We start from the raw sequence: 22,992 nt of genomic DNA on the forward strand, positions 1-22,992 counted from the left end.
AGAATTTTTCTGTAAACAGTCTCAAGCCTAAGAATAAACTCTGGAAGAAGATCATAAAGATCATGCTTCAGAGATAATGTGAAGAAGCTTGGAGTTGAATGAATCTGTTTTGGGAAAAACATTCTAAGTCAAGAAATCTACAAGTCACAGATTAAATCTTATAGAAAAGTCATTCGAGAACTCCATAATGACTTATCGAGAAGTCAAGAAAAGCTTATTGAGAAGTCTCAGAGATATCGATAAGCCAAATTGAATACATGAAGATTGGAGATATCGACGAGTCAAAATATCACTAGAGATCTTCGAGATATCGATAAGTCTAATTATCACTAAAGAGATCTCTGTGATATCGACAAGTCATTTCTTCACTAGAGAACTCAGAGATATCGATAAGTCAAAATGAAGACATGAAGATTAGAGACAAGCCAAATATTCTCTTATAGAGAACTCAGAGACTTCGATAAGTCAAAATAACTATAGAGTAATAAGAGATCTCAATAAGCCATTGCATTTATCTAGATGTCGAGTTCTCTATATAACAAATTGGAGATCTCGATGTAAAACTCAAGTACAGAATGCAGATCAGTTAAATATCCAAGATTATCAATCAACAAACAAATCAATCACTAATTTGAAAAGTCTACAAAAAGCAGCTTGAAGAGTACAAGATCAAAGACCAAGATTAACTGATAAAGTAAAGTCACAGACATGCACGATTTGCAAAGATACACTAAATCAGAAATAGAAAGTTTTAGTTAACTTAAAGTAGGGTTTAGTACATGCTATTGCATGATGTGTAAAACAAGTGTTTACTTTCTTATAAAGTAAACACCGGATCTTTATTTTTAGTTGTAACAAAACAGATCTAGAAAATTTTGTAACTCTCAAGAGAGAAGCTGATTTCTTTATCAACAAAGAACTCATAAATTTGTAGCAAGAAATACTTGATTTTAATATAAAATTAAGTGATTTTCGAAAGATATTGTGTTCATGTGCATGTTTTATTATTCCTTTTAAAGCATATTATCTCTATAAGACAGATTACTTTGTTCATCATTCATAATAGTCCAAAAAGATGAAAATTAACCTAAAACACATTCACCCCCTCTGTGTTGTATTCATTACCTAACATGTTTCACCTTAGGGAGCTTTTCAATCACTGACATGACCTGAAACTTCTCAGGCAAGACCATACCGGACTCACCCAAAACATGAACCAACATCTCAAACTCATGAACCTGTTCAGTCATGGATTTTTCATCCACCAGTTTGAAGTCAAGGAACCTTGCCACAGAATACTTCTCAAATCCTTGAGAATCAGTATTATGGGTTTGGTCCAGCTTATCCCATAAGACCTTAGCAGTATAAGCATCTGATGAATAAACATTGAACAAGGTATTCGCCAAGGCTGCCAAAATGGCTGCCCTAGCCACCCCATCCTCCTCAGCCCATAACGCATAAGCATTGACAGATTCAGCCTTTTCTTGATCCAACACAGGAGGATCATATTGTACCACTGGCCATAGACCCTTAACCGTTAACTAGAGTTTCATCTTTTTCTGCCCACGAGAAAAAGAAGCTCCACCACTGAATTTATCAGCCATACCCGATAAATCAATAGGCCGGGAAAAACGGTACGTAGTCCAATCAATGGTAGCAGTACCATCAGAACCAGAAGCAGTCTCAACAGTCTTAGGAACATCAGCAGTTTCGTTAACCATCTTGCTAATTACAATATAACACATGTAATCTCTTCAAGATTGTTGCATATAATTAACATTACGCTCAACAATGCGACATTTATATTAATCAAAATTAACAAGAACATGCAAATTAACCAAATAACGAAACAAACACGAAGGAAAAACAACAAAATAAATCAGTAACTGAATTGAATGATGATATTAGTATAAATTTCTCTTCGAATTCTTGAAAAAGAAGCTCGTGAATATAAGTAGTTAGTCTTTACGATATATGAATTATTTTTATGTCGCATCCACGATTGATGCTCGGTTTAGTAAAATTAGACATGGACTGATTGTCAGTGATACTAAGACTACAATATATAAATAATTACAATTTATTTATTATTTATTAAATAGTTATAATTTTTGAATAATTATAAATACTTATTATTTGAGTAATTTATTGCCTAATGATTAGACAAATACATAACTAAGATACTTAGCATATAAATAAACAAGACCGACATAATTTACTCGAAAATATAACAAACAATAACTTACATACACACATGCACATGTGACTTTATTTTTACTAATTTAAAAGATTCAATGCTAATATTGGATGATACACTAGAAGAGAATAAAAAAATCTTTTATGTTATGAAAATGAGAATGAACAATTAAATTTGAGTTCATTGATAATTATCTTACATCTTATAAAATTGAGTTTGTATAATAGATTAGAAACGAAGGACACCAGGTCAATTTTAGTTAATGAATTAAGATATTAGTAATAACATAAAATCAACATAGACGTCAAATCTCAATTTTTTTAATCAAAAATCAACTTATATTAACGATAATATAAATTCTACTTTGTTAAATATTAAGATTGCACGTCTTGACTTTAGTTATGCATTACTAAAATTTTAAATTAAACAAGGTAGTTGTACATTAATAATGAATTTAGTGATAAAATAGCTCAGTATTCGTAGTTTAATTTAAACAAAATTCAAAAATTTTGCTGAACTCTGCATTAAACATATGTGTTAGTTTTTAGTTTAATTTTTATGAATACTGACAACATTTTATGAATTAATTTCAAAGTTTTCCTATTTAAATGCACGGTGACTACGATGCTAAAAATATCTAATATGGTTAACGAGCTGTATTAGAAATGTTGTGTACGTTGTTAATGTCTTATAGACATTATACATATTGAGAAACACCCGGTTTTCATTTGATATATATTAGACGTTATACAATATTTATCAATAAAAAATAATAAAAAGTATTACTAATATATTTATATGGTGTACAAAAAAATTAGAAAATGATCACTATTTTGCACTATTATTATATGCTAGTTTTATATACTATCAGACAAATCAATCTTAATATATTACTTCAACAAGTAAAGCCAAGTGAAGAGTGTTTATACACCGCAAAAAAAGGTAATCATAGACTTAGCCTTGTGTTACGTGTGTGTAAAGCTGTTCACGAACCGAGGTGTTCGCGAATAAATTCGAGCTCGGCTCGTTAGAGGCTCGTCCGGTTCGGTTCGTTTGTAAACTCGAGTTAGAGCTCGAACATCAAAATATGTTCGTTAAGCAAAACAAGCTCGAGTCGAGTTTTAGGATGTTCGGCTTGGGCTCGACTCGAACTCGACTCGAACTCGCTCGGCTCGAGGTCGGCTCGTTAAAACTCGAGAAAAAACCATATTTTCTGAATATTTTTAATTATATAAACAACAATTAGTTTAGATATACACCGAGACGAACAGAGACGAGGGAGAGATGAACAAACAATCCTAAACACTGCAAAATTACAAACAAATCTAATCATCTAAATCACAACCAAATCGAAAACACAGCCAAATTGAACAATATCTTCAAACACCCAATTACATACCCCTTTCAATTCTTGATAAAATCCCAAAATGAAGCTTCAATTTGTTGATAACATCTCAAATCTGAAGTCATAATTTGTTGATATGATTGTATGTACTGCGTGTGAGTTATAACATAATAAATGAGGCGGGATCCGGATTCAAGCCAAGAAGGAGGACAGAGAGGCAAGAAAGAGAAATGGAGATACACAAGAGAACTTAATAATTGATTGTTTGTTTTGGTTGGGAGGGGAGGAATTAGTATGTTAATATAGGTTCAGATTATTATAGATAAATGGGTTGGATTTGGATTAAATACTAATACATCTGGGTTGGGCTTCAATTAATGAAATTGGGCTAATAAAGTTTTTTTTTAATTTGTTAACGAGTTGTTCGGCTCGAACTCGACTTGGCTCGTATATGTTCGCAAACAAGCTCGAGTTCGGCTCGTTTGTTAATGAACTCGAGCTCGAACACGTTTTCTTGTTCGATAAAGAAGCTCGGTTCGGCTCGGTTCGTCAGAAAAAATTAAAAGCTCGACTCGTTTATATGAAAACTCGGCTCGACTCGGTTCGTGAACAGCTCTGCGTGTGTGATTCACAAATATCCATGTTTAGCTGCATGCCTGCACTGTAACATCTAAATACAGATTGGAAAGTTAAAAATTAGAGTAAATCATAATCTTTCACAATGCGATGTCAGTTTCACCATCAATGCTTGTACATCAGAATCTTGCACAATGTGAAGGTAGGCCTGTTTCATGATCAACAACTACTATTTCTGTAATATTGCATCCAAGAACATCTTGTCTGAGTTTTGCACCTGCAGCCTTGAGTCCGGAAAGCGAAACTGCCTGGTTAAAAAGGTTTAGTGATGGCAACTTTGAAGCTGGTGGTAACTTACCATTTGGCAAGTAGTTGATGAAATCTTCTTGTAACAATGGCACTTCATAATCGCTTTTGTTATGACTAAGTGCATTGTCTTTTGCATTAATATGTGCCCCAGGTTCCATATGGTTGGTCGAAAAGCTGGTTTGGTTTGGAAAATTTGGATACAAACTCACATACCCTCTAAGGTACATCATGTCAATCAAGAACTTTTTCCATGAAGCTTGCCAACCATTTGTTCTTGATTTTGGTATTTGAACTGGGTTTTTCTTAGCATCTTCGGTGAATCTCATGTTCATGTATACATAGAACTCTCTCCATTGTTTTGGAAAGAAAAGTGCACCCCAACTACAGGGTAATTGGTGAAGATAAGGTGTGTTTGGATGAATGTGCTTAAAGTATTCAGTTCCATTCCATTTAGGCCTCTCTTTAACTACTTCTATCAAACGTGGGGTGTAAAGAGAGATAGATGAGAGCTCTGGGAGTGATACCTGTGGATCGTAGTGGTAGGTCAAAAGTGCGTATTTGATCCATAAGTAGTAGTATGGCGAGACTTCAATATCATCTTCAAGGAGGAGGCCAAAGTCATTATCTGAGGAGGGGTACCAACTTTCACTTACTGCGCGAATGAGCCCTCCCTGGACAATCCTTCTCCTGAGGATTTTGGGACCATGAGGCCAGTTAAAAGATTGTACAAGTTTTAGAGTTTCCTCATCTACCTTGATGTCCATGTTAAAACTAATAGGGATTTCATCACCAAGATAATAAGCGTTGCTGAGAGACTTAAGTAGTCTTGTCAATGAATGAGCACGATTCTGGGTAATAATGTTTACAGGTATACGCATACAGTTCCATTCTGCAAAAAATGAATATTAGTATGATGTTTGCCTAGAACAACCCACAATGGTAAAGAAGCTCGACTAGATTAACATTTAGATAGAGATGGATCAGTCTTACTTGGCAATACTGCAGCGTGTAAATCAGCAATCCAAGTAACCTTTGACACAGAAGGCCTTGGTAGCAAAATCAATGCTGAATTTGCATTAGTCTCTGTAGCCATTTTCAGTGCTTTCAACACATTCAAATCAGTATCACTCACTGTGATTACTACACTTGGGTTATGAATTTTGATCAATCCTTTCATACTAGCATAAACTGCTTGTACCACAGGCACTTCTGAGTTTGAAACTCCTGAAAGAGCCTCAATCCCCAAATCAAAAATTTTGAATCTTCTTTCTTTACATACTGCCTTCGGCCAATTTAAGGCAGACGCAACATCTTCACAAGCACAGAAATTTCCTCCGGAGATAGCAATGTATGCCTTCTTGCCATTAGTAGACCTGAACTTTCTGAGAAGGGGTGCAAGAGCTTTAGCTTCCTTAACAGAATGGGCATAAAAAAGTGCATCGCTTTTTTGAGGGTACATTGCAGCCCACTGTGTTATGTAGCCGGTGGAGAGGGCTCTCCACCATTGATCATCTCGGACTTGAACTATATCTTTGAAAATGACAGTGGTTTCAGCTACATAAGCAAGCCTATGTTCACTGTCACCCCAAGTTTCCTTGTCTTTTGGATTAACCGGTAAAACAAATGAACCAGCATTTCTGTATTTCTGAACCTGATAACTGCATGTATGCCAACACTACTGGTCATCAGAACCATAACCATAATTCAAAAATGCTTCACTTAAAGTACCATGTGATACTAGCTTAGATTCGTTATATAATGCAATGAACAACTTATTAATCTATCCACCAGCCTACATATTACACAATTGTCCAGTAGTATTTTGTACTTTGTGACTAGACAATATCATTCAATATACACAGATCTTAAGAAATTCCAAGATCTTTTTTAGATGTATGCACTTACATTTGTATATAGATGTATTTGTTTTAAGTCAAGTAATGAAAAACTCAAAAAATTTATTATCTGTTGATTCTTCAAATAACTTAATTTTTATTGGCAAAGTCTCATTGTATCGGAACAACATCTTAAACAATAAACTGCAGTTATTATCTTTTCTTTATTTTTAATCATACCGTAAGTAAAAAATAAAGAATGTTAAATTAAATAAACAACACACCTTAAGTGAAGATCTTCACCGGTCATGAAAGTGAAAGGAGTTTCAGTGAAAAGTGTATTGACAAGGTCTGCTGAAAGAAACCAGGAGCTAGAAAGAAAATCAACCTGCACAATCTTATCAACTGTGATATTATAAGCAGGGTCAGGTAAATAAAGGCCAGCCTCCTTTGACCGAAACTTTCTGTAACTGGGAAAGCTAAAATCTTTCTCTCGAAAAGGCAAAATTCTTCCGATGCTTCCCAAGACCGAGTTTTTATACTTCTCTGTCCCTGCAACATGTGATAAAATCTGGATTATTTTTTTACCTGGGATCATGTCGTCGTCTAGAATATATACAAGATCAGCTTCGGTTTGCAAGGCCATTTGGAACCTTCCATAGTACTTGAAATCATAGCTTGAGCTAATGAAACTTATTCTGGAATCATTATAGCTCTCCACGATTCTCTTTAATGAAGCTTCTTTTGGACTACCAAATGAAAGTACCCAAACCTGGTGAAAGGGTAGTGTTTGATGAAGCAAGGAATCAAGCTGAGAACAAAGTGTTTTTCTTCTAAAGTGATTCAAAATCACTGTCACTTTCGGAATGTTTGAACCTTTTAAATCCCACTTAGACTTCATTGCCATTAGCTCAGTAAGCGTCTCACTACCACAAGACTTGCTTTGATAACTGAGCACTTCCTCATAAAGTTCTCTCTTCAATTTAATCATCACTTCGTCAGTAGACCTTTTCTGCACAAAATCAATATCCTCATTCTCACACACTGTTGTTTGTTTCAATGCCTGTTGGTATCGACTCACTATGTGTGGTTGAACGACCAAGTGTTTCCATTGGCTTGCAATTCGTGTAGCCCAAGAAAACTCTGGTTTTGCCTTTATATCCAAAGAAGGACTCATGTAATACAAGAGGAAAGTTGCGTAAACTGCAAAGGCAAACTGGAGACAAGTGAGCACTGTCACAAGCCTAGCTGAGGTACTCTTTTGTACTCTCAACTTACTAGCTTTCCCTCCTGCATTATCACTAAGTATACCATCCAAGCAATCCCCACTTTTCATAATCAGCTGCTCTCAATGCTTTTACCTACAAAATGTCGTAAAGAGAAAATCAGAAAAAAAGATACCATGCACAGAAAAGAAGGAAAATTTACAAATTTTTTTTTGCAGAGATGCAGTATATTGTACATACATATAGGATCAGAGTCATGCAAAGAGATATATGATTTGGTGAACAGCAAAATAGTAATACAGCTTAGAAGGACACCCCCATGAGAAATGCAACAGGGTCACATGGAGTTAACGTCAATGATAATATATGTGACCATTCCATAATACATCTTGGGGTGCAATATGGTGTGGTAATGTATGTCACAAGTTACTTGTTATGCAAAATCCTGTAAACAAAGCTAATTGAAAGCCAGTTTAGTAGCCGTGATAACAGAGCACTTCTATCCCAAGAAGCCCTTTAGTTCTTTAATCTTCATTGGACAATCAAAGTAGCTTAACTTTTAGAATTCAAGACGCACAAACCTATAAAAAAACTAATGCTCTTTTAGAAGAAAAGAATGAAATGTATGGTATGGTACATATTGCACAAGCTTTTAAAAGGTTCTAAAAAAATCCAGTATATCCAGTTACATTCTAAATGTTTTTTTGCTGAAAATTTGTTTTGAACCGGAATTTTGATGGATAAACGCTTGGCCATGTTGCCAAACACGACCTCAAAATATTCAAATAAGACGTAGATGTTTCAGAAAAATAAACTTTTTTTCTACAAAAACAGAAAATTCCACTTGCTAAGTTGATAATAAAGAAATCATCCAGAAAACTGCAAACAGTTTTGACTGCCGATGTTGGATGCGACCTTTTCAAAAATGCAAGAGGATCTGGCCGTTGCTTTCTTAGCAAATCCAGGATGGACTTATAAGAGTAACTCAAGTTGTGGAAATCAAATTTGAATATGAGTTTTCTACATACATTTATTTTGGTTTAAGTAGTATATCTTCAGTCTTTTGATTGCTTGATTATAATATTCGGTCTAGGATAGGAAATGAATCATATCCATGTCTAAAAAAGAAACTTCCTTAGGATACAATTAGCAGAAAAACTATAATTCCCTCGAGAATTGCCAATAATATATACCATATCTTTCTGTGTAGCAGAATTATTGATGAACCGTAAGCAATCATTATTGGAAATCTGCACTTATCGTCTGATGGATCTTCATCTGTCAATGTTGCCAATCCTGAGAAATCGCAGTCCCAGCCATTCTGGTTCTTGAACTGGTAGTACATGTTAAATGCATAAGACGCATTCTGTTTACGACTTAGATGATTGCAGGAAGATCCATATCCCAAAGCAGTGCAATCTGAGAGACTACAAGCATAATCTACATTACTAGCCAAGTCATCCAGTTCCTTAACATGAGGGTTCAAAACACACCATTTTTTAGGCATATAACGAACACCTTCCACCGGTATTAATCCTTTGTTTTGTTCAGCACCCGATAGATCTAATTCGTATTTTGGTTTACCATCAAACTCAAATATGCCCCAATGCCTCTCAAAGAAGCCTGGTGCAATGCTCTTAGTGTCCTCGTCGACAAGGCTAAAAAGATACACATCTATAACACCTTTTCGAGCTGGAGTTCCATTTCCACTCAAGGCATGCTGAATCAATCCTTGGTTAAATCTCTTTGCACTATCTGCATTAGCATGCTTATCTCCATCAGTTGGCCATCCAACTTCTCCAACTATGATTTTCAACTCGGGATATCCAGCTTTCTTTAAAGACCAGACAAGAGTATCGAAATTTGCATCAAACACATTGGTGTAGGCATATCCCCCATCTCTGACAGGCTTGTTTAATCCATCAAAAAAGGCATAATCCAGAGGGAAATAATTGTTGCCGTAGAGACTGAGAAATGGGTATATATTAACAGTGAAAGGGGCATCATTTGCATAGAGGTACTGAATTATTTCAATAGTGAGATCACGGATTTCTGGCCTGAAGTCACCAGCAGAAGGGACTGGGTTTGACTCTGGGGAGTAATAGATGTCAGCATTGAAGGGAACTGTTGCTTTTATCTGCGATCCGAACCCGGCATGGTTAAGGGCTTCCTGCACATTCTTGAGGGCTGGTAATGTGTATGGTAGATATGTTGCATTGTAGGTTTGAAGGAAAGGTTCATTGCCAACCGCAACATACCTGTACAAGAAACCAATAAACATGCATAACATGACATCTAGAAATTACCCTTTTAAAATAAATGATCTGTATTATACATTCAATGATTTCATTATACGCATAATTTAGCTCAAAATGTAGCAAAAATAATCACCACAATAAAATTTAAACACCCAAAATATTTTTTTGAGTTCATTGATATGAATTTTGTACAAGTACTTTATGACTAGAATCTAAACAACCTTGCATAACTTTCTTGAATTTCGTATGTTACAAGGTAACAAAACATGGAGTACAAGGAAGAAGACACATGATACATGCTCAAGAAGAACAAATATTTGGTTAAAACATGCATATAATCTAAAATCACAGACCACAGTTGGGAAGAATTACCATAGATCAGTGTATACAAACTATTTTTCAAGAATTAACTTTCTTGAAATGAAAAGTACAAAACATGGTAAATCAAGAAAGGGAAAGATAAAAAAGAGAAAAATGTGTAGGAAAATTGTTACTGAACTTGATATCTACTCCACCAGGGTAAAAATAATTTGTGACATTCTCTTCCACCCAAGAAACTGCAACACTAGAGTCTTGACTCAACTGCATTAGCATGAAATTTGGAAGAGCCAACATGACTTGAATATTTGTGCCTTTTAAAGCTTCCATGATCTTTGGGTCTGCCTCGAAAAGCTTAACTTTTTCGATAACATTCTCCTTCAACATTTGAACTACCTGCTCTGGCGGAAGCTGATGGCTTGTCATTGTACCCCAGTTCACTCCCACACTTGACCCGTTTGAAATCACTCCCATTATACAGACCACAAGCATTGTTTTCAAGAAAAGATATCTTGGAAATCTTGTTTCTGCCATGTTTTTCTTATGCTTAACTTTGTTAATGTTAATGTGTTGAATGTTTCTTGATTGAAGAAAGCATAGTTTTTTTTAAAAAAAAACACAGATATAGACACACACACGAGAGTTTGGTGCTTTTGGCTTTTTTGGCTTTTAAGAAAGTTTATGATAGTGAAAAATCTACAAGAAAAAGTTGGCTTACATAGAAAAGAAGTGGAAGATTAAACGAAAGATTCTTTGCTTAATTCAGTTATACAATTATGTACTATAAAGTACCAAAACATGCCATTTTGGCCCTCAAAACTGTCACACTATTGCTGTGTTTCAAGTTATTGCTTTTGTATACATTTATAAAATGCTTCAATTTACTTGAGAATTTAGATAATGTTGCTACATATGATTTATGATATTTAATCGAAAGAGAAACAACAACGGATTATTAAGTTCCTGAATATAGAAGTATTTTCATACAAATGCACAATGTAGAAGACAACATTCTGGAGGTATAACAAACATTCCTAGCTAGCACTTTCACTGTGAATATGTAACAAGCTCAATCAAATAAAAGATTCCTCTTCAACAACTTCACTAACGAAATGGTCTCGGTTTACAAGCTTATGCACGATACTTTATCACCTAAACTGTACTTTCCTCGTCATTTCGATACTAGTGTTATCGAATCCAACTATTGAACTAAAACCAAAACTAGTGCTGCCAATGGCGTCTGAAAGCACACTCTCGTTGAGCAAGTACTCAGTCTCATTATGATCACTAGTCGAGTCTTTGTCTACCCATGGATGCTCAACCATTGTTTTTAAACCCTCTAGCTCCATTGCTACTTCCTTCATACTTGGTCTTTTGTCTCCCGTCACTTTTAAACACCTTGCTGCCAGCATAGCTACTTGCTTAATCTGCTGAATGTTCTTCTCCTCATGAACTAAATTTTTCTGAATGATACTAGGCATTCCATTGCCAGTCCTAACCGAAGATATAAAGTATGCTGCTAGACTTCTATCTTTTTCTGGTCTGTCGAAGGATACTGCAGGCTCTCCTGTGATAAGCTCTGCTAAAAGCACACCAAAACTGTAAACATCACTCTTCTCAGTTAGTTCGCTTGAATGGAAGTACTCTGGATCCATATATCCAAATGTTCCTTGCACTAAAGTAGCTATTTCAGCGTGATCTCGAGGCACTACTTTTGAGGCCCCAAAATCGGCAACTTTTGCCATGAAATTTTCGTCAAGTAGTATGTTGGTGCTTTTGATATCTCGATGAATGATTGGTGGAGAAGCTGCAGAATGTAAGTAAGCAACTGCTCCAGCTATTTCTGCAGCTATTTGTAAGCAAGATTCCCATGAAAGAAAGGTGCCAACATCTTTACCATGAATATGATCTGAGAGTGTACCATTATTAACAAACTCATAAACTAACAAGGGGACTTCTGTCTCCAAACAACAACCTATTAGTTTTACCACGTTGATGTGGTTGATCCTGGAAAGAATGATCACCTCATTGATAAATTGTGAAATCTGGCTTTGATCGCTTAATTTGGACTTCTTGATAGCAACTGCTCTATTATTCGGTGATAGTACTCCTTTATAAACTGTTCCATAGCCACCTCGGCCAATGATTCCAGTTTCATCATAATTACTTGTGGCCTTTTTGAGATCTTCTTCAGTAAAGAGTCTGGCTGTTTCGGCTAAGTCACTGTCTTTGGAGAGCTCTTCTCGGAGCATAAATCCACCATTTTGCGCAAAAAACTTGTCTTTCTGTTTGATATGCTTTCTTTTTGCCAGCAACCAGTATATCCAAGTACTCCCCACAACTAAAATGAGCAGGCTCGTGCTCACACCTGTAATTCAAACAGGAGTGAACAATTATTGTTATCAGCATTTTTGACTACAAACTAAAAGATATCAACAACTTGTATGGACATTATGATTCCATCCTATTAACAATTAATATATGAAATGGTATTGTATTTTATGCAAGTGTTCAATTAAAATGTAGACCAAATTTTATTTTGGTAAACAATCATCATCCAACTACCACATGTAGAAGTTTAAAAAAAAACGGGCTAATAATTTTTCCTTTTTCCTTGTTTGATTTCCTCAATCCTCCTCCAAACCATTACTTCCAACCAAAGAGAGCGTTAATATCATATGCTGAAAATTGGAGGATGTTACTCATTTGAAGTTAGTCACACATTACATGGCATCTAGATGTATGGCTCGTCTTCAATATATATTATGAGAAAGGAAGGAGCAAACTTCTATATATGTCCAGGAAAGTTCTGCTCAAATGTTTGCAGTAATACGGAACGTGAATCTCCTAAATCAAAGAAAGAATGAGAAAAAAGGTTAACTTACCTATTGCGATGCCAGATGCAGCGGAACGACTTGTTTTACATCGGTAGCTTCCAGGCAGGTTTATACATGTTTGAGTAGGTTGACATGGATTTGAAGTTGCGCATAAGTCAATATCTGGAAGAAATTTAGTGAAGTTTACAAGGTATCAGAACAAGATACAATTTCATTTAGTTGACAATGAAAGGTATTATGATTTTCAAATCTATGTATGCTTTTGTACTGAAATAAGTGAAGTGACCGATATTGTCCAGAACACAGAGATTCTATTGCAAAAAGGTAAATTAAAGCACACGACACTCTTGAGAATGTGATGAAGCAACAGAGCTAACTACATGGGAATGAAAAGAATAGTGCACGTACCTATGCAACCATTAATTAAGTAAGGGTTTCCTTGAAAGCCAGAGGGGCAATTGCAGCGGTACCCTGTGCCATCACCATAGGCTGAATCAGTGCAAGTGCTATCTGGTGCAACACATGCATAGCTTGATTTGTTTTTCATTGCCATGGCACATGTTTCCTTTCCAACGGTCCAATCAAGCATAACTGGGAATGACTTGCCATCAAATTCAATCAAGTCTGTAGAAGAGAAGTTGTAAAGATCTTGATCAACAACAAAAGCCGAGCTACATAGAATCTTTGCTGATGCTGAATTGTTAACTCTTTGAAAACTCACTTTAAAATCCCGTGTACCTTTTGGGAGAGAAGTTTGACAACACCCAATGCCGGAGCATGTGCCAGTTTCTGAGCTTTCAACGCCACCATCACATAGTGAGGCACAACCAGTAGTGTAGTTTCGATCTAGAGAACCTGTTATTAGTGCTAAAGTAGAACATCCGATGACAGTGAACTTATTGCGGGCACTATTCACTCGAAAATTTGCTACTTGAAGCCGATACTGCTTGCCACCTATGCGGTACCCTGATTCATTGTAGCAGGCCCGACTTACCTTAGATAAAATGTGAACATGACCATCATCAAGTGATATGTTATGTACTTGTAAATTACCTCCTCTAAGGTTAGGCGTGTCATCAGTGCAGTTGATAAAGAAATAATCCATCTTACCCAGGGAACCTTTTTTTTCAAGATAGCAGCCTTTGGTTGTGCCAAAAGGGTATGGAACAACAAGGCTACCGCATGTGGAACGGCAGTTAGGCTTGGCAATTTCATATGCTGGTAGCACTGCTAGTACTGGTGCGGGTGCGGGTGCTCCTGATGTTGCTGATTGTACGAAATTGATAGTAATTTGAGGTAACAAAGGGAGCAATAACCAGACAAACATCATTCTTATATTATACATGCTCTTAGTTTTTATATCTTCTTCCCGGCAAGTAATTTATCCCTTTAACACAGTTCTTACATCAGTTTTATAGCAAGAGCTAGTAGTATACTAGGCTTTCGGTCAAAGTCGTTAAACTCGTGATATTTGGTTGAATTTCTGTTTTTAAAATTTGAAATGATTGCCCTTTCAAATAACATTCTACTCGCAATCAGTATTTCAGTTCTAAGTGATAAATACATGACTAACATAGAGAAAAGTAAGATTTTGTTCTAATATGACTTATTTCGATTATAATGGAAGAGGGTCTTATATAACTAACAATCACATAATAATAAATGAAAATATCCTAATAAAAAAATTATTATAATAATGAAATTATCTAGTAATAAGAATATTATATATATTAATATCCCCTCAAACTCACAATGAACAAGAAACGGAGTCACATAATTAACAATCCAAAACTGCAACCGAGAAAACAATGAGAAAACAAGACTATTCAAAATAAATCAAATATAGTCACAAATTCAAAACAAACAAAAGTTTCCAATATAATCCATAGCGCAGGAACATAAGAGAAACCGTCCAAATACAGAGCAACAAAATAGAAAATAGAGCAATCCAATAAGAAAAATCGTCCAAACAAGCACCAACACAAAAGAAAACAGAGCAATCCAAGTGTGTTCAACCCAAAATCAGAGTTGACAAGAATTCCAATCATCAAGAGAAGAACCGTTCACGTTATCCAATAACCAAAACAACTTTATAACTAAAACAAATCTGCATCCATCGAAACTAAATTCAAATATAAAATCAAACCCAATAAGCAATCCAAACAAACTCCAAATAACCGAATCTAAGTCAACAAATTGTATCCAATCCTCGACCAAATAAAAACTATTTACAAATCTAATCAAATCCCGTGAAGGGCAACTGTGCCAAGAGTATCTGATAAACTAAACCAATGTGTCTAGAACACCAAATAAACTAAACCAATCTCGCGAAAGGTCAATGTGCATAGAACACCAAATAAACTAAATTAATGTGCCTAGAGTACCAAATAAACTAAACCAATCCCGCGAAGAGCCAATGTGCCTAAAACATCAAATAAATTCTTAATGTGCCTGGAGCACCAAATAAACTAAACAAATCATGTGAAGGGCCAATATGTATAGAACACCAAATAAAATCAATCCTTTGTAGGGCCAATGTGTCTAAAACACCAAATAAACTAAACCAATCTCTCAAAGGTCCAATATGCCTAGAGTATCAAATAAACTAAATAATCGCTCAAATGGCCAATGTACATAGAATACCAAATAAAAAAATAAAATGCGGAGAAGTTATACAGATGTGCCTAGGGCTACTTCCATCATAGATCACGAGAAAGAGAGAAGGAAGATGAGAGGGAAAGAAAGGAAAAAAATAATTATCAATGAACTAATATCATCGTAGAGAGACAGAGAGTGTGTAAGAGAGATTATCAAACAAAAACAGAAGAAAAGTTGTATAAATGTCCCAACCAAAACTAGCACAAAAAAATGTATGATAATCCCAACCAAAAACAGCATATTTTTTTTTAAACCAAATCAATTTTGTTAACCCCATAAAAATCTATCAATTCGAATTAAAAAAACAGTAGTCATGATTAAAACTCAAAATCATCCAAGAAAGAAAACCAAAATGGATTTGGAGAATAAGATGACAAAAAAATTGTAAAACGAAACACATGTTTTAAACTTAACATTTCAATCCAACCCGATATCACTCACCATCAACCTAACTCAAATCGAATCAAATAGCATGATAAAGTATAGAAAGAAGAGAGAAAAGTATGTTTTTATTATAATATGACTTATTTTCTCGATTACAATTACAATAGAAGAGTGACTTATATAACCAACAATCAAATAATAATAAATGAAAATATCAAGTAAACTATTATAATATGTCAGGTCACACACACTGTAGAGGGGGTGAATACAGTGTATAATACAATCAAATCGAACTTTTATAACTCAAGTAACAGAAAATAAACTTTATTGAAACAATAAACTCTGTTACAGTATGGAACTGTTACCTCTCAGTGATGAACAAATATCACGAGAGCTGCTAGGGTTACAATGAATAAACTTCTCGAATATGATAACACTTATAGTGTAAACACTATGTCTGTGTTTATATACTACACAATTACAAGATAATCGCTAATTGATATGGAATATAATTCTGCTTCCTAAAATATATCAATCAGATATCTTTTCTTCCAAGTATTCTATTCTTCATAGAATTCCTTCTTCATGCATATCTCTTCTTATGTTTGTCTCGATCTTCTTTCCTTTAATCAGCTGTTGTCCTTATCTGAACGTCCTTCAGTACTTAAGTTCTGATATCCATCTTCTGATGATTATCTCCTGATAATATAAGTACTGATATCCTTAAGTCCTGACTTCCAGTAAGTACTGATTTATCCTGTTTAAGTAAGATCTAAAAACTAAACATAAATCATATTAGCCATGACATTATCAAATATATCTAACAATCTCCCCCAACTTGTAAATTAGCATAATATACAAGTTTAACAGATATTTGATGATGTCAAAAACATTAAGTACAAATGCATAAGAATTAGACTAGATAACTATAACTTACAGTCCTTAAAGCTTTACCAGTCTTTAACTTCTGATAACAACTTCAGTCTGTATTCATATCAGAATTTAAGCAGTTGTAGATCTTGACTTGGCTTCATCTTCTGATCTCTCTGATGTCAGGAGTTGTTCAGAGATAGTTCTTCACCAAACATCTCTCAGCATATCTGAGTTTATCAATCATCCTCCTTTTAGCATCTTTAAGTTCTACAGTATCTTCACCAATTTGAAAGATTGCAGCCCTGAGATCATTAATTCTAGCTTTTCTTATATCCTGATCCAGTCTGATCAAATATGCCTTATCAGACTCAAGATTGAATTCCACAGCCCTGTAACCCAGAAAGGTAGTTATAATCTTAGCAGTGCTGGGCTTCATTTCAACTATATCACCCTTGTGATCTCTGTACTTTGAAAGATATGTGCTGTTAGACTTAACAGAATAAAGCCTTTTCTGTCTCTGAATCTGATTCTTCAAATAGTTTGCAGCACTTTCAGTTATTCTGTCATTCACTTGAAGTAAGAATAATACATGCTCCAGTTCTTCAAAATACTTTAGTGGAATGGCATTTTCCCTTATATGATAAACCCTACCATCTGTCATGAAGTACAACAAGATGTGTTCTTTCAAGTAGGTATGGTAAACCATTTGTACAGATTCCAGTTGATTCAATCTCTCAGGAGTTGCTCCAATACCTGGTTCACTCAAGGAAGTTGGATCATTGGTAGTGTTTTGTATTCTTCTTTCATCAACACTTCCCAATCCAGTTTTATCTCTTGCTTCCTTTCCAGTAACCACTCTTGCTTCAAAACCACTTGCAGCAGTCTTCAAAGGTTGAGTCTGTTTTGCTTTAGTGAATCCTGGTAGGAGTGTCTTTGATTTATCTTCTGATATCAAGTTAACTTGAGCTATGTCAGAGGTTACTTGCTTCTTTGAAATATCAGAACTTACTATCTCTTGACTCTGAACAACTTGAGCCATGTCAGAGGTTGTCTTAAAAACTTTTCTTGAAGTCAGAGCAAGATCATCATCTTCATCAGTAATTTCTTCATTCACAGGAGGCACATAAACCTTGATAGGTTCATCAACTTTTTCTTTGCCCTTAGACCTTAGATCTATCTGCGGTTGTGATTTAGCCATGGTTGCTTCAATATTTGTCCTTTCTTTTATCACAATGCCTTTGAGTTTTGGAAGTTTCTTTTTACCAGAAGCTTCAGATTTAGACTTGACTTTTTCTGATTTAAGTCTGGCTTCTTCTTCCATTAAACTCTCCAAGTCCATTCCTGGATTTTCTTGAAGAAATAACTGTCTTGACATTTCTTCATCAAGATCTAAAAGTTCATCAAAACTTATCCTTTTACCAGTAGCAGAAGTGATTCTTTTTCCAGTATCAGAACTTATCTTGTGACTTGTGATTTCAGCTTTTCTTGATGAGAAACCTCTACCTTGACTATGACCTCTACCCATTCCAGAGTTTCCATGGTCATCTTTTTCATCATCCTTCCCCTTCAGTGTCTTATCAGTTTTGCATTTGGACTTAATTACTTTCTCCCCTTTTTTGGCATCAACAGGTAAGAGAAGAGAGACAAGCAATTCCACTGAGGCTTGGATTTCATTAAGTTGAGATTGCTGAGAAGCTTAATTTTTCAGAATATCATCAATCTGAGCTTGTTGTTTCTCTTGAGTCTTCTCAATATAAGCAACTCTGTCAAAGGTAGGTTGGAAGAATTTTTTCTTATCAATCTTCTGAATTTGTTCTTGCTTCATTAATTCTTCCTGAATCTTATGTATCTCTGCATGAGTAGTTGAATGGAGACCTTGTAGATGTTTAGTACTCAATGCAGTGACTCTAAGCTGTGTTTTGAAATCATCAGTAATTAACATCTCATTAGCTTTAGTCAAGTGCTCAGCAAGATGCTATGCAGATGGAGCACAGGTAACTGAGTTTCATTCCGTAGTCCACTCCTGTCCTGCAGGAGTATCACTCCAAGGCACTGGTGCTTCTCTGGTAACAAACTTCTTAACGAGTTCAGATTTAAGAATAGTTTGTTGAGGTGCATGTCCTGAAGGACCTGCTTCATCAGCATCTGCATTTGGAGCAGCATCACCAGTATCTCCAGCATTTGCAGCATCAGAACTTACAGAATCAGTATCTTCTGATAAAACAACAGTATGAGAGGCAATTGAGGCTTCAGCATCATCCTCTAATTGCTGATCTGGTTCCAAGTTCTGATCAACAGCCATATCCTGATGCTCACCTATATTTTGATCATCAGCATCTAGATGCAGAGAAGGTGTAGTAGATAGTTCTGGAGTTTGAGCAGCATCAGTAACAGGTGTTGTTGATGGATGAGTTGCTGTTGGAGCTTCTAAGTAAAGCACTTCAAGCACAACCAAGTTCTGGATATCAATTTCAGCACTTGTGCCTGGATCAACAGGAGATACAGTTGTAGGAGACACAGACAGTGTGTTAGCCATTTCAGTAGCCGCTTCCTGAGTTGGAGTTAATGGAGAAGCAGTGGCTTGAGCAGATTCCTTTTCTTGTGAGATCAGAGATTCCTGATCTCATTCCTTAGCTGCTACTTCCTCATCATCTGAAACTGGCCTTTTAGCTCTCTATTTCTTGTATCTCTTTGAAGATGAGGATTCCTTGGGAGTTTCAGTAGAAGTCATTTTTCTAAGCCTTTTGAGAAGCTTAGATCCCCCAATTCCAGAATCCTTCTGAGAAGGAACTTTCTCAGCTTCTTGAACAACAGGTTCTGAAGTAGAAACATGTTCCTCACTATCAGACTCATCTCTCAAAACAATCCTCCTTCTCTTTTGAGGTGTTTGAGGAACAGTCTTTGTCCTCTTAGGCTTGGAAGATGAAGGTTTCACAGTAGGTGCTGAGGATGAGGGTTGAGCTGTCTGTGAAGTGGAGAGATATGATTTGAGATATGTTCTGAGGGATGGTTGAGTAGTTTGAGTGGTATGTTCTGATGGTTGATGTGGTATTTGGGATGAGGTGGTAGGTTGGACATCAGAATAAACACATCTATAGGTTTCAGGATCAGCATTTACCAAGATCTGTTTTACAGACTGAGGAATCTGTAAAGGTCTAACCACCCTTTTCTTAAGATCAACATTTACCAAGTCATTAAAGGCTCGTTTTGCAATTTTAAATGGTGGAGTTAAGGTACTGGCATGTTGGGGTTCATCAGCACAACAGAAACTATATATAAGCTGACAGAATTTAGCAAAGTAAACTACATTCCTATCCTCTATCATCCTATCCCCAATAAAACCTATCACAGCAGTTGCAAAATCAAAATGAGTTTGGTTAATGATAGCATACCTGATGTGCTGACTCATTATAGGGATGACATCAAAATTGGAACACTTATTCCCAAAAGCTTTAGTGATGCAGTCGAAGAAGAAGCTCCATTCCTTTCTGATATGAGCCCGTTTCAACTGCCCAAGCTTAGCCAAACTCTGCTCATACCCCAAACTGGCCATTAACTTTTGAAGAGCTGATTCCTCCGGGGTTGAAAAAAATACATTCTTCTGGTAAATGTAGGGCCTTGTGAATTGTACCAGGAGTTACCACATGTGTAGAATCATCCACTTCGAAAACAATACTGGAAGTACCATGTGTACCACCATTATCAAAGTGCCCAGTCCGCCAAAACGTCAGAACTTGTTGGCTCGAAAAGGTTGAAGGCTGGGTCAATGCATACCCAATTTCACTGTGTGCAAGACGATCTTGCACAAAATACAACTCAGACGGAGCTTCAGAATGATCAAGAATTGCAGCATAGTTATTTGAAACAAATTTAGCTCCATCAATGATCAAATCCTTAGGTGCCATGAGAATAATTGAGATTTAAGAGTGCCTGTTAGGTGTTTGATAAAATGTCTGTATGAAAAACCAACGTCAAGAGATGAAAGAGAGTAAAAGCAAATAGAGAGATAAAGTGTAGAAGTTAATAAAAGATTAAAAATCCTCTCTCTGTCTTACTTATAATTTGAAAAAAAATATAACCGTTGGACACCTGTCAGACATGCAGTAATAATAAATAGTTAATGGGCACGGGAAAACAGTAATCATTACTTACCCACTTGCCGTTTTTCAAGGAAAAACTGTTCCACTTACCCAGTAATTCCATTAATCAAGGTAAATCAGTTTTAATTCAAAATTTAATCTGTTCCCACTTATTCAATTATTTTTCATTGCAACACCAATATTCTGAAAAAAAAAATCGAGTGAGAATGACCAAAATAAATCAAGTAAACAAGTACTGATATTGTAAGATCAAAACTTAATTTAAATCAAAATAGATATGGTCATCAGAATATGAATATTTATCAGGATTTATCAATGTATTACAAAACATCTCAGAGACAAGAACTTGCAAAAAAAAGAAATTTCATTAATATATTAAGAGAATACATTCATGAAATTTAAATTACATCAGAACCTTACAAGATTGTCCCAAGCTGCTAAACCTAACATCAACAGCCTTTGTCCTAGCTCAAGAAGCAGGGCAAGGCTGATGATGAAGAAAAACAGGAAGAAGAAAATAAGTTATTTCTTCTTTCTACTCTCGACGAACAGAATAGCGAGTCTGATAATTCGCTCTTGCTGGCGGAGAGCTTCCAGCCTTTCCTCCTCCAATCGCTCCAGATGGCGATGGTAGTCCACGTAGAAGAACAGGAGGTGGGTGAGTACCTCCTAGGGAACTGAGTCCCATATCTCATCAGGAGTGACAGTTACGTGCCATTCCTGCTGCCAGGCTTCACAGCTTAACTCCATGTTGAAGGTCTCATAATTTAAAAATATATTGTAGTTAACCATGATGTTGTGTATATGAGGGAAAAGAGAGTAAGTATTTAAGGAAAGAATTGATGTATAGGCTGATGTGAAGTGTTCGTTTATATAGGCAAGAGAATGCCAGGAGACGCAAAGAAATTTAATGCTAACAGGTAGAATTAATTCTACCTCGTCTCCCTATACTTGGGAAGACGAAAAACAGTCATTGGAAGTGTAAGTCAGGGTTTAATGCGCACAAGTAACAAGTAAAAAATTACTGTGCATTACGTGTACCACTATCCCTAATGATATTGACTGTTAATATTCTACCCAAACATATTCTGATTTAAAATGAGACTGTTTTTAGATTTTATCCACAAAGAAGTCAAGTAAAGGATCAGAGTTTAATATCAGAACTTAGACTTATATCAGAACTTAACAATCATCAAAACATAATTTCTTAACTCGAAAAATTAATGCCTATCTTTATAATTCCTCACACAAATTCTGATATAGATTCTACAGTACTTAATCATCAGAACGTTCAATCAGAACTTGTCCTCAGAATATATACAATTTGATACATAAACTGTTCATCTTAAATAACATAGATCACCACAGTAATTTTCATCATTTATATGGAGTGTTTAGTGTGTGCATTAAGCTAAATATCAGACAAAGAGTAAAGTCTGATTCACTTCAGTACATCTTAGAAATAAGGCATAACTAAAACTTTACTAAAAACCTGTCATTATTCTGAGGCCCACTTTTGAATGAGTGCATGCTTGAGTCCACCTCAACTGTTTTTCTGCTAATTTTGTGCATCTTTTTAAATTCCATTTTACAGTGGCTTCTCAGTGTAAGTGAGTCACGACTGCTTATCAGAATTTATGCTATTATCAGAGTATTTCTCCAGTAATCATAGAGTGTGAAAAGTCACCAAGAAAATATTTTGCTTTTCTGATGCATATTTACTTAATACCAGCAATGCACTTGGGTCGTCCCTTCCATATTTTTACTCTAGATCTCAAAGGAGTACCTGATTTTAATCCTTGATTCTTTTTCTTTTTCTTTTGATAAGTGAGGTTTATCAGCACTTAGTACGTTCAACAGATTTACTAGCATCGGAACTTAACAGATGAGAAGTATTATTATAGTTTGTGACTTAGTAATAAGATAGACAAAGTAAACTCAACTAAGCTCAATATCAGAATTTGCTTGTGTTAATAGATTTCCACAGAAATAATTACTTCTAACATGGGATCTTTAGTATATTGAAGATTACTAGGTCAGCATCTAGCACATGTATCCTCATAGGATTGAATAGTT

General features: G+C 35.6%; 3 protein-coding genes across 4 annotated transcripts; all 3 read right to left on the bottom strand.

Moving 5' to 3' along the window:
• Window positions 1–4,297: 4,297 nt before the first annotated feature.
• On the bottom strand, window positions 4,298–7,558 carry LOC141707376 (uncharacterized). The gene is made up of 3 exons (XM_074510505.1): window positions 6,547–7,558; window positions 5,418–6,085; window positions 4,298–5,316 (listed from the first exon to the last, which is right to left on the bottom strand). Exons 1-3 carry the CDS (start codon window positions 7,437–7,439, stop codon window positions 4,298–4,300), a joined length of 2,580 nt encoding a protein of 859 aa, XP_074366606.1. The 5' UTR covers window positions 7,440–7,558.
• A 1,005-nt stretch (window positions 7,559–8,563) lies between these two features.
• On the bottom strand, window positions 8,564–10,722 carry LOC141707377 (glucan endo-1,3-beta-glucosidase 8-like). Its single transcript, XM_074510506.1, has 2 exons — window positions 10,246–10,722; window positions 8,564–9,746 (listed from the first exon to the last, which is right to left on the bottom strand). The coding sequence occupies exons 1-2, from the start codon at window positions 10,596–10,598 to the stop codon at window positions 8,624–8,626; spliced, it is 1,476 nt and encodes a 491-aa protein (XP_074366607.1). The 5' UTR covers window positions 10,599–10,722; the 3' UTR covers window positions 8,564–8,623.
• A 306-nt stretch (window positions 10,723–11,028) lies between these two features.
• LOC141707378 (putative wall-associated receptor kinase-like 16) lies at window positions 11,029–14,366 on the bottom strand. Of its 2 annotated transcripts, XM_074510508.1 has the most exons (4): window positions 13,640–14,366; window positions 13,310–13,525; window positions 12,950–13,063; window positions 11,029–12,432 (listed from the first exon to the last, which is right to left on the bottom strand). In XM_074510508.1, exons 1-4 carry the CDS (start codon window positions 14,244–14,246, stop codon window positions 11,213–11,215), a joined length of 2,157 nt encoding a protein of 718 aa, XP_074366609.1. In that variant the 5' UTR covers window positions 14,247–14,366; the 3' UTR covers window positions 11,029–11,212. The 2 variants fall into 2 exon arrangements, with proteins under 2 accessions (XP_074366609.1, XP_074366608.1); XM_074510507.1 differs by having other exon boundaries at window positions 13,310–14,366.
• Window positions 14,367–22,992: the final 8,626 nt, after the last annotated feature.

This window comes from Apium graveolens, chromosome 2 (assembly GCF_009905375.1).
Source record: "Apium graveolens cultivar Ventura chromosome 2, ASM990537v1, whole genome shotgun sequence".
Lineage (NCBI taxonomy): Eukaryota > Viridiplantae > Streptophyta > Magnoliopsida > Apiales > Apiaceae > Apium > Apium graveolens.